Here is a 12,955-nt window from a genome sequence, read left to right as displayed (position 1 = left end):
CTAGCCTCCTCTCTTTCCCACACCTTTTTCACCAATAAATGTCTTGCATTCCTAATCCTATCTCAGCACCTGTTTCTGGACCTAAACTAAGAGAGATTTTCTTCTTTTGATCAAAGTACTGTTGGACTAGACCTAATGTTTCCAATTTACCATCCCAATCTGTATCAAAAGGGCCACCCAGTCTCCATGACATTGAAGACAGGGTGGGCACGCTGTTAGGGCTTCTCTCTATTCTCTCCACATAGAAGTCTCAGTCAATCTCTACAGTGCTGAGAAATAAAGATTAGCACTGCTGGGTGAGAGAGAGCTCTGATTCTGCCCCATCATTCTTACCCAAACTGCCTTTACCGGGCTCCCCGTTCACCTCTATTCTAGCATTCTTCTCCATCTCAGCACTAAAATGCAGATGTACATCAGATATTCACAGTATGGCTTTAATTATATACAAAAGAGTCAAGGTAATAAGTTAAATCATTTTATGGGCAAGTTAGCTTTTATTGCCTCACAGACTCTAGAAGTTTCTCTTATCTGTGGCTATAAGTCTTATCAACATGTGATAGTATTTCAGAGAAAAAAATAGGATAGTTTGGACTCATGCAAATGTATTCCTCCCTTAAAAAAATACTCAAGGCACAATTCTACAGCTAGTGCTTTATAGTATCAGTAGTGTAACTCAGATATAAGGGATCTCACCCCGCCCCCCCACCCCCCGCATACACCCCCCCTGCCAAGGCCCAGTGTCTAAAAAATGTAAACACAGGAATTGGGAGAAATGTATATCAATATTTAAATTGTATATGTAATTTAAGAATTTCAAATATTTACACAGTATCTCAAGAAAATGCCCAAGAAATGGGGAGGTTTATACTTACTGCATAGCAAGCATTCTTAAATGTCCACTCTTTCCTCCTCACCCATTTCTGTCATTCTCAAAGTACTTCACACAGATGGCAGCTGGTTCTTCAAAATTTTTTGTCTGTCAACTCCCAAGTTATTTCTGAAATCCAGCCTATGTACTTCTTGGGGAAAGATAAGTAGAATGCTGAATATATTTGTGGATCATTATTTGTCATTCTTTTATAGTCACAATATTTTGTTCCCATTAAAGAAGCATCATCTTTATATGGAAATGAAAGCACTTTATAGGCACATGTGTGTGTGTATATTTATGTATGAATGCATATGTGTGTTTGTGTGAGCAGCAGAAATCCCACTGTGACTCTACATTGTGAGACCTAGGCATGTCTGATAGATGATGGGTCTGTTTGCATGAGGAACAGGAGCTTCCTGGGAGAGAATTCATTCCAGCTTGGTCTAGCCCCAGAGTCTGGGATATCAAAGAATGAAAGAACAAATCTACACTCAGCATAGTAATTCTTACTCAGATTTCACCCAGTGGAGGGGGTCTTTAAGTAAAAAACAAAAAAGATATGGTACTAAAAACCCCTCTAACAGAGCGTGGAAGACTGCTTTCCCATTTCACCGGGTAGAAGCTCTGGCCTCTTAAATCTTGGAGCATCAGTAGCATGGAACAGCAAGAGTGCCCAGCAAGGACAGTGGCAACACCAGGGGAGACAGCAGTACCTGTAGAGGTGACAGGGAAGGCCAGGAGAAATAGGGGGTTGTGGCGGAAAATGGATCAGCTGTGAACACTGCAGGCAGTGCCATGGTGCTTCCATCCAGGATCCCAGGCACAGAGACCTTGGCAGTGGATATCACCATAAGAGCTGGAACAGGACAGGAAGAAAACAGTGGCCTCTGCATGGTATTTAACACTACTTGTTCACAGGTGAGGTCATGGAGGCAGCCCAGAGGAGGAGGAGAAAGACTTACAGTGAAAGGCAGGGAAAAAGGAAGTCACATACTCATGTATGCTACTGATATTAATGTGAATCCTTTATAAATCATTGAGTGGAATAGCCTTGGGAATCACCAATTATACAAACACACACACACATACATACATACACACATACTACCTTGCCGTCCTTCTTGACCATGAAATTATTAAAAATAATATTTTACTGCCACTTTTCAAAACCCACATTTGAGTTTGTACTAAAAAGAAAAATTAATAGAAAATCAGCATTCAGATAATTTTTCTTATTTTCTTTTCTAAGGAAAATGAGCTCAGTGGAGACAGGCCATGTTCAACTGGGTCTACTTCTTGATACTGGTGTCCATTTTTAGTACTTTTCAAGTGACCACACAAGTAACTATTTCCCAAATGGCCCCCATTTGAGGGCTCTTGGTATTAACGTCCCTGTTTAGTTCCCCACCCCTTTTACTGAATCTGGTTTGGCCCTGTGACTTCTTTTACCAAAATAATAAAGTGGGAGTGACACCCTGGCAGTTCAGGGCCTAAGTGTTAAGGCCTGGCAGCTTCCACTTTTTTGTTTTGGGGAGTCCTGGCTCACCAAGTATGAAGTCAAGGCACCCAGCTAAAGAAATTATATGAAGCAACCAAGTGGTGAAGCTACATGGAACAGGGAAAGTCCTAAGACCATATATAGAGAGATTCAGATATTCCAGCTTCCTAGCAGAGCCCAGCTTCTAGCTATACCTGCCAAGGTACCAGACATGTGACTAAACCATCCTGGACATTCTAGTTCAGTTAAGCTCCCACATAAGTGCAAACCCAGCTGATGTCCCATGGAGTAGAAGATTCATCCAGTTGAGCCCAGTCAACCCACAAAATTACGAACAGTAATAATAACAGTTGTTGTTTTAAACCATTAAATTTGGGTTAGCTTATTACATAGCAACAGGTAACGGAAATACCATGGTAGCATAGGTCGGAGGAGAAAGGGAGAAATTCATCTTCATAGGTCATGTTTGCTTGCAGAAGCAAAAAACGGGGGCTGGTTTTCCTTCTAGGTTGTCCATAGTCTGTATCTGTTGAAAAGTGGAATTTTAAGATCATCATAGAGGTTGATCTCCAGCTGACACTCCGAAAGAAAAGTAATGATCTGTTAGTAAGCCTCTCTGATTGTGTGTCTCATGCTATAAATTTCAAGATTGCCTGCAGCTAGAATTTTCTTGTATGCTTCACTAATTTTATGTTAAGGGTAAATAATATCAAAGCCAGATCATGATATTGCCATATCACAGATGGTGTATTTATTAACATCTTCCTCAATATAAGTAACTGTAGGTCCTGTAAAGACTAGGTCCCTGGAAAAAGTTTTACTGCCATACTCTGCTATTCTCTTGTTCACATCCTGTTATTCCACACATAATTTTGATAGTTATGAAATGACATAAAGTGATTACTTCCTGGTATAATTCCAAACATAGAGACTTTATTCTTCATTCCATATTTTGAAAGTCCTCAAGAGCACTTCTCTTCCGCACACTTTTTGGCAGGTAATAATTTGAGGGTACTATCTGGGTCTTGGCTCTTCATCCGTTCCTCCCTGCTTTTAACCAAGTACTTTTCAGCCTCAAAATGTCACCATGAGACTTTACCCCCATGGATCAGGACCACCTCTGTCTTGTTCACCACCATATCCTGAAGTCCTATCAGTGCCTGGCACAGAGTTGAGTTCTATAAATATCTGAACACTAAATTAATGAAGGCCTTTTTTAAAATCAGTTATTAATTTCAGAATTTTCAGAGATGGAAAGAGGCTTTGAAATCATCCAGTCTAGCTCCCTCTGGAGCCCAGAGAAAAGTAGACTAACTTTCCCAAGAGCGTATATTAAATAAGTGTCAAAGCCCAGACTAAAATGTAGATTTCTGGATGCCAGTCCCATGCCCTCTCCACCCCATGGCTCCAGTGTCCCTTTCTCCTATTTGGGTTGTTTCCCCAAATAGTTGGCAAGTACAGAATGCAGATGATGTGGAATCATAACTGACTGCAAGCCCAATGAATCAACAGTGAAACATGGCTAATTTAAATGTGAGCTGCTATTAAAAATACAGTGTAGGAAACAAAACATATGATGGATTTCTTCTACTCCATGCTCAATAGACCATAAACATGCAGTAAAGAGATGCCAAACTTTAAGAAGGACAACTGACAAACCAACAATTCCTAAAGAAAGAAAACACGATAGTGACTATCTGGAAAGCATACAACAATCAGCTGAATTAATTAAGGACATTTTGCCTGACAAAGGGAAGAAGTGAGAAGATCTGAGAGTTGTCTTCGAGTACTTGAAGGGCTGCTTCTGAGAGAGAGGAAACTTACTTGCCTCAGTCATTCACAACCCCTTCCTGATCTCCAATTGCTTCCTACCCACTTGCTTCTTACATTCTGACTTCTGTCATCACTGCTCTGCCCTCTCCAAGCTCACCAACGTCTTTCACCCTCTTGCCCTCAATGATCATCCTTCATGATCATAAGCTCTCTCATGAAAGCCCCCTTGCTTTGGTTTCTATAAGAAATGGGAATAATCCTAACTCTCCAGCCCCTCCTTTGGTTTCTCATTTGATGGCTCCTTCTGTGCCTCAAATCCACTAACCATAGGTGATCCCAGGGCTCTGTCCATGGGCATCTTTTCTTCTCTCTTTTGTTTCTTGCCCAGGGTTTCTTATTAGCTCTCATAGAGTCAATCATCTCTTCCAGACAGATGGTCCCAAACCCATAGACGGAACCACAGCTCTTACATGAGCATGTCCTGCACTTCCTGCATCCATAATATGAACTTTGCCCTGCCCTCTGAATGAATGCCCTTCCTCTATCTCCTCATAGTGAAATTGCACCAATCCTTAAAGGCTTCTTCTATGCATCCTCCCTCTCCGCTCTAAGCACCTATAATCTCTCCTCCACTGAATCCACAGAGATCCTGCTCTTCTACTTGAGATCTGAAGTTATGAGACCTGGATATCTTAACTCACCACTTCCCTGCTGTGTGATTTGGGTAAATTACTTAAACTGAGTCCTCATGTATAAATGGGGAGAACATTACTACTTACCTAACAGAGTTGTTGTGAGGATTATATGGATAACATATGAAAAGTGATTTGCAAACTATAAAGTGCTATACAAACCGAGTTTGGTGGTTTCATTACCACCACGGAGTTTTTTTTGACAGCATAAGCTAGTAGAGTATGTTCAGTCAAATAAATTAATATTTCCATCTTGACTGACTCACTTGGCTGGAAAAATATGTGGACATTCCAATGTAAACACGATTGGGGAGGGGGTGTAGGAGACACATGTCATAATTTATTGAGATATGAGTCCTGGCACCTCATTTTTAAACAAAAAAAGCACAGCATATCATTACTTCTCTAATGGCATGTATTTTCGTCTCTCTTGTGGTCATTTGGGAACTTGTCTTAGCTCGCCTACTAGTCTGTAAAGACATCATGGTCAGGGACTCTGACCTACTGATCATCCTGCAAGGCCAAGAACAATACCTTCAACTGAGTGTGTGCACAGTATTTGTTGAATTGAATGCAAATAAATTTGGCACATCTAGTTTCAGGGAAGTAGAATTCAGCCATAACTTATCCTGATAAAATAGGCTTTTCAAACAATTAAATATGGTCTCTTGAGCATGAAGTTGGCTACTTAGCAGGTATCAAAGACTCTGGCATTGTAAGCATTCTCACAGGACCTTACAAAAGTATTTAGATGAATTCTGAGTCTTTCTAACTGCAAATCTGTGGAGTCATTCCTAAAATTATCGCTATTATTTCCACTGTCATTCCCCATCTCCTCTATAATAGTAGACATATATAGATGTTCAGCAATTGGTGGCAACAGTTACTTCTCCTACACTATAGTCATGCAGTGGCCTTTTTGTTTGTTTTTGGCATCTTTGGAACACTTTCTAGTTCTCAGGCATCTGAATAATGGCCTCTTGGATGATCATGCATTAGAATCACAGATGATGAATAATTCACATGCATTTGAATCTGTTTATGCATTAAACAGATAGACTAGATAATGCAGAAACTACCATAGTACATTTTCTAGACTTGAAGAATTTGAGTTGAGTGATTTAAAATGCTACCCCACCCTGTCACCACCCATTGCATACCCAATCAGCTTTTTCCCCTCATTCTCCTCTGGGGCTCCCATTTCTACTGGTCTATTTCCCTTCTATTTGAATGTCATTATCTCCTACTTCACAGAAGAAAATTAAGTACCTTAGATGTGAATACTCTAAAATGACTGCCTTCCCCAAATTACACGTCCCTGTCCCCATGCTTCCCTTGGTCTCACACATTAACATGTCTTTCCTCCTGGCTAAGGAAATCTCCTCCACCTATACTCTGAATTCCATCACCGATGTCCCTTAAGGATCTTGTTCCATTAGATATTATTCTCCCCCCACCCCACATATTGTCATTATTTATCTCCAATTGACCTTTTTTCTCTTGTACTTAAAAAAGAGAGAGAAGATGCCTTTTCTTGACTCTGTGCTCTTGTATCTAGTATTAAACATTTTTTTCTAGAAGTAAGTCTTTGCTACACTTAATTGTTCCACAAGCTCAACAAATAGCAACCCTTACTTTTGATATCATCACCCAACTGAAATTTCTCTGGCTAAGGTCATCAATGATTTCCTAGGTACCAAATATAATAGGCATTTACCAGTCTTCATCTACATTGATGAATCATGACTTGGTTAGCCACTATCTTTTGCTTGAAACTATCTTCTGCTTTCCTTTCCATTGTACCACATTCTTCAAGTTCTCCTCAATCTTCCAGTGGTTTGATATTTATCTACCCATCCCTTAAATGCTGGTGTTCTCTGGTGCTCTATCCTTAGACCACTTGTGTCTTAATCTACAAGTTATCCCTGGAAATATTTTCCATGATCATGAATTTAGACAGTACTGAAAAGATAACAACTTTTAAATCCATGTATCTCTAGCCAAAACACCCGATACATGCACCCAGTTACCAATTAAGCATCTTCAATCAGATGTCCCTTAGGTACCTCCAACTGAATACTTCAAAGAGAAGTCATCATCATGTCCAACCCTTCCAAATATGCTCCTCCCCCTGCAGACTTTGTCTATACTGGCACCACGTTTTCCCATGTGTCCCAAGGCAGCAACCTTTAGTCTGCCTAAAATCTGTCTTTTTTCTTCCCCCTACTTTACATTGATTGCCAAATTCTAACACTCCTGCCTTCTGAACATATTTCCTACTTGATCTCTCCTTCTCCAAGTTTGGCCAGCTGTCCCCTAGACTACCACAGCACTCTTCTTAGCCATTTCTCTGTTTCTAATCTTATCCCTTCTTCAGTCCAACATCTGCACTGCTGCTGGAGTGAGCTTTCTAAAAAACAATTCCAATCATGCCTTTCTCTGGCATGACATGCTTCAGGAATTCTTTACCTTCTACATGCAGTTCCTCAAATTTTAATGTACACGAGTCAATTGGAGGTCTCATTACAGCATAGATTCTGATTGAGGAGGGCTGGGCTGGGGCCCGAGATTCTACATTTCTAGCTCATTCCCTCATAATGCTGATGCTGTGGTCTAGCAACCACACTTTCAATAGCAAGGTTCTACAGATTATAACTCAACCTCCTCTTAAAGGCCCTTTAAGCCTTTTCTGTTGTTCCTCTACTCACCATTGTAGCCTCTTCTCCAACCCTTTCCTCCTTTGCTCTTAATGTTCTCACAACACTGAATGGCCTGTGGCTGTCCAAACATGCCATGACCATCTGCTCCTCTCTGTCTTTACACTGTTCCATCTGCTTTGCATGCCCACCTACAGAAGTCTACTGGTTAACTCCTACTCAGCTCAACCCTATCTTGGTAAGTCTGTCTCCCCCTCAGACCATGAGTTCCTTGCTAGAAGAGTCTATTTTATCTCCAAGGTCCTAACCTAGTAGAGTATCCTGGCCCAGAGGAGCCATTCTCCAAAGCTTGGTGAATTGGTACTTGATCTATTTGTCTACAGCATCAGCCCCTTAAAACTTTCCACTGCTCTTTACACACTTCCTAATAGAGAACGTGCTGGCTAATAATCATAAAGCAAAAGCCCCAATGAGATAAGCATAGAAGATTTTTCCTTTTAGAGCTTAAAACAAATACTAAAGTGGGAGTAGATGAGGAAAAAATCTATAATGTAAACAGATATTACATATAGACTTAGATCCTATCTTATATTTAATCAACTGGAATTTAGGCAAGTTTATCACTAACAAAAATATTTTCGTGTTTTTCAAATTGCTTCACCAAACTCTTTCATTTAAATGTGCCCCCTGAGTACATTACTAAATATGTTAAATGTGTCACCCATTACAAAATGGATAATAATAAAGGATTAGCTAATGAGTCATTTGAAGGTCTTGCTTATTAATTTTTACAGCCTCATTGCCTGGAACCTAATCATCAACTGTTATCAATACCCTGGGAGAAGTGAAAAAGTAAAATAAAATATTTATTTACTTATTAAATGTAAGATTCCTTAGAATTTTATGGTTTGCCCTTCTTGTCTTTCCTAGACAGAATCCATGGATGCTTCAAACATTTGCTCACTCTTCATAAATGTTGCATATTTTAATTATATTTTTGTAGATTTCCATTTGACTCAACTTAGTATCTGATCTTGATTTTTAAGACACATTTCTGTTTTACAGCTACCAAATAAATTCCTGTACTCTGTTAATCTTCTTCTTCTCCTTCTTTCTTTTTCTTCTTTTTTGCTGTCAGCAAAGTGTAGGTGACTGATTGTTAAATAAACATTCTTTCTCAAACTCAAACTGAAAATAGGATGTCCCATTTGTTTATACTATGTAAACATGAAAAAATGTGAGCTTTCTTCCCTTTAGTTTCAAAATCCCCACTCCTTTCATTTCCAAAAGTATATTTTTTAAACTCTAAAAGTTTGTCTAAAAGGTTTTCTATTGTTAAACATTACCACATTTCTAAGGTTTTTAAACCTTCTTTACATTGATGAAGCAGCTTTTGGTCCTTTATTACCTTATTTTATTTCAATGAATATTTATTTAGCTTCTACTATGTTGTAAGAGCTATGCCAGGTGCTGGAAGGGGTGGACACAAAAATAAATATGGTCTCTGGCCTTCACGATCTTACAGTCTAGCAGGAGAAAGAATGGTAGGTAATGATTGTAAGTAGGTGTGTAGTGGCACTTCATTGGTTTTAATTTGCATTTCCCAAAAAGAAGCAAGTATCTGCTATATGGAAATACAAGCTTCATGCCTTGGATCTGTAGAAAATAGTGGAATAGATTACCCTCTCAAAGGACATGTGCTCTGAGAACTGCAAACCAGTCATCCTCATTTTCATACCTACTAATGTGTATCCTTGAAGCCCAATCAATGAATGTAATAGTCTCTAGATAACAATTTCTCCGCTTGTCTTGGTCTTTTGGAACAATCCCAGGGATGGACGAATCCACAAATAGCCACTGAACCTCCACTCTGTGGGCAAGGCTCTATGGAAAGTCCTATTCCGCTTCCTGGGTGCCTGTGAAAATGAGACCTATCAAAGGTCAAGCACATCCACTTCTTGGATACCTTCACCAGTATCAACAGCAGATAGGAAGAGGAAATTCCCAACAACTATGCCCATACTACAATAATGCAGACAGAATAGCTGCATCTTGGGCCCCAGCAATGAATGGGCTGATTACATCATATAGGTGCTGAAGGATGAGCCACCCCACCTCCTCACCGTACCACCTACCATCTTTCTTGTTCTAGTTACTGAGCATTTTTTTTCTGATTAATTGGAAAACTTTGCCATCTCTTTTTATCAATCTGTAGCCCTTACTTTCTTCAAGACTATTTACTGCATTCCTTACATATCAGGAATTTGTCTAGGTGATCTACCATTAGAATCTTTCAAATCCTCCCAAATTCAGTATTTATTATTTTCATTTTATAGTTTATGAAACTAAGTTTCAGAGAGGTTGCGTACCTTGCCCAGTAGTAGAGCTCGAATTTGAATCCAGGACTGTATTTTCTTAGAAATTAAGGCATATTATTCACTGAAACATCCCTCAGCACCTAAGTACATGAAAAACACCATGCTAGAAGCTGTAAATAATTAAAAAATAAGATCCCTGCCCTCAAAGAATTAGAATCTAAAAAGAGAGAGGAAAGAAGGGGGAGGTGTTAACCACTGAGAAATGTGGGACAGAATGAATTTGCTTTGTATTTGTACTAAACCACTATAAAAAAACTACACAATAAATTTTATGTTTTAACATATGTAATACATGAATACATTCTTATAAGTCGTTTTCAATAATATAGGAGGATATAAAGACTATAAAATGAAAGTTTCCTAAACCCTTGAATCCTATATCTTCTTCATAAGGGCACGCTACCAGGCTCATTGAAGACCAAAATGTCAACAAATATTTTTTGAACACATGCTTTGCAGATAGCATGTGCTCAAAAATTATTTGTTCTTAGTGCAATGTATTGACTTTTATAGTATCACATAGAATACAGCATGCTAAAATATCCCTTCTTCACCTTTTCAACCCCCCTCTCTCCCCCTAAATCTCTGACAACCACGGGTCTGTCTACTGTCTTTATAGTTTTTTCTTTTCCAGAATGTCATAAAAGTGGAATTATACAATATGTAGCCTTTTCAGATTGCCTTCTTTCACTTAGCAATATGCATTTAAGATTCATCAATGTTTTTGCGTGGCTTGATAGCTCATTTCTTTTTATTGCTAAATAGTATTCCATCCACCTATTGAAGGGCGTCTTGGTTGCTTCCGGTTTTTGGATGATTATGAATAAAGCTGGTATAAGCATTCACGTGCAGGTTTTTGTATGGATATAAATTTTAAAATTGTTTGGGTAAAGACCTAGTAGCATGATTACTGAATCATAGAGTAAATACTCTGTTTAGCTTTGTAAGAAACTGCCAAATGGTTTTCCAAAGTTGTAATATTTTGCATTCTCACTAGCAGTGAATGGGAGTTCTTGTTGCTCTGCATCCTCCTCAGTAAATGGTATTGTCAAGTTTTTGGATTTTAGTCATTCTAATAGTTGTGCAGTGGTAGCTCATTGGTTTTAATCTGCATTTCCCTAATGACAAATGATGTTGAACATCTTCTCATATGCTTATTTGCCATCTGTATATCTTCTTTGGGAAGGTGTCTACTCAGAGCTTTTGCCCATTTGTTTTCTTATTGTTGAGTTTTAAGGGCTCTTTGCACATGGTCTTTATCAGAAATGTGTTTTGCAAATATTTTCTCCCTATCTGTTGCTTGTTTTTTCATTCTCTTAGCAGTGTCTTTTACAGAGCAGAACCTTTAATTTTAATAAAGTCCAGCTTATTAATTTTTTCTTTCATGGTTCATGCTTTTCATGTTTTACCTAAAAACTCACACCAAACACAATGCCACATAAATTTTCTTGTATGTTTTAGTCTAGAAGTTTTATAGTTTTGCATTTTACATTTAGGTCTATGACCCACTTTTGAGTTAATTTTTATCAAAGATGTAAGGTCTGTGTTTGGGTTCAGTTTATTGCATATGGACATTCAGTTGTTCCAGCACAGTAATCATGCAATTTAATATCTGTAGAATAAATGGATCATTGTAATACGTGGTTATTAATGGATTAGTAAATGAAATTAACATGATGATTAAAATGTCTTTGAGTTTATAAGTGCTAGGAGTCATTAAAGTGAGCCATTTACAAAGGAAGAAACTGAGGCTCAGAAGATGTAGTAATTTACTAAAGTCAGCCACTGCACGGTCCTCAAAGAACTGAAAACAGATGGTGCTTGTAACTATGCACAATACATAGTACCTATGGAGTGTTATTCAAGAAGGCTCAACTCTTTTGTAACTATTACACTTTTATGGTTTCTTTCTTTTGGCTTTTGGAGTCTTTTCTGTCTTCAACAGCCCACTTTTAACACATACATACCATGGAGCGTTGTTTCACCTCTTATACCTAAATAACATGGCATTGTAGACCCTCAGCTAGAACGAGGCTCATCTCCCAACTAGAACAGCAGCTCTCACAGCCTCTGTTGGGACACCTTTATTATCTACGGTTTGCTTCTTCCTGAGACAGCCTGCTGACCTCCTGACAGCTCTAAATATTAGGGGAAAGATATCTTCATCATCCTATTGAGTCAGAGTTCATTTCTCTGTAACGCCACCAAAGTCTCATCAGTTTCAAACACAGAGAACATCCTTGGCCTGGTATCTTGGAAGAAGCACCAGCTAAATGAAAGAGATTAAAGTACCAGCCCGAGCCAGGTGATTCTGTGCCAGGCATTTCATTCCCATAAGTCTTAATTCTTTCATTTAAGATAAAGCTTTACAAATTCTCTGCTTCCAATAAAACTAATAAATTTGCAAGAACTAATTTTAACTCAACTGAAAATTAAAGTAAATCATGGGAAAGTGCACCTGGGGCGTAAAAAAACAGTAGGAAGGATGAAAGGGGCCTTGAAATAGGAGAAAGAGGGTTTAAGGAGTCAATTTTGTGGAAGTTCAGCCATAAAGAGATACACACTATTATGACATGTTTAATGGCTTCTATAGTCTTTAGAGAAACATCCTTCTCAAAACGTGTCTTTGTGGTACATTTTAACTCCCCAAAGCAGGAGGAATTCTATTCTTCCTCTGCTCCGAAGACAATAAGAAACTGCCACAGAAACACAGATCCAAACAGCACTGTCTTTCCCCAGGGAATGTTTTACTCGGTTGTTAAATGTCCCCAACAGAAATCTTTTCGAAAGTCCTGAAACATATTTCATCTACTCCCTCCCCATTTTCCTACAGAAACAAAATTAATTGTTCCCTCAATGGCAGTTCCCTCACTTCTTTTAAAACTTTGTGAAGGAAATGTGGCTTTGTGCAGATTATTTTCATTCCTCTAACATCTATAATGAAAGAGTCTGTTTAATGTATTCATTGAAAGAATTATTTAAGCTCCAGTTCAGCCCTTCATTATTGCCGGGGATAAAAGAAACAAAAGGTGATTTACACTTGAGAATTTGCAGCATGAAGTGTCTGTTAAACAAAACCAGCAGCA

At 38.7% G+C, this 12,955-nt stretch overlaps 1 protein-coding gene across 4 annotated transcripts in view; it reads right to left on the bottom strand.

The window, feature by feature from the left end:
* The window catches only part of ADAMTSL1 (ADAMTS like 1), an 859,827-nt gene that overhangs the window by 642,491 nt on the left and 204,381 nt on the right, over positions 1 to 12,955 (bottom strand). The window contains exon 2 of one of the 4 annotated variants that reach the window (XM_070248242.1): positions 2,782 to 2,895. The exons of 2 other annotated variants lie outside the window; for them this stretch is intronic. In XM_070248242.1, coding sequence (XP_070104343.1) covers positions 2,782 to 2,826 — 45 coding nt within the window. In that variant the 5' untranslated portion in view covers positions 2,827 to 2,895. Of the gene's footprint in view, positions 1 to 872; positions 912 to 2,781; positions 2,896 to 12,955 lie in introns of those variants that run through there. One more of the 4 variants, XM_070248243.1, reaches the window with a different exon arrangement.

This window comes from Equus caballus, chromosome 23 (genome assembly GCF_041296265.1).
Source record: "Equus caballus isolate H_3958 breed thoroughbred chromosome 23, TB-T2T, whole genome shotgun sequence".
In the NCBI taxonomy this organism is placed as follows: domain Eukaryota; kingdom Metazoa; phylum Chordata; class Mammalia; order Perissodactyla; family Equidae; genus Equus; species Equus caballus.
The sequence above is the reverse complement of the archived record's forward strand: the minus strand, read 5'-3'. Positions and strand labels throughout refer to the sequence as shown.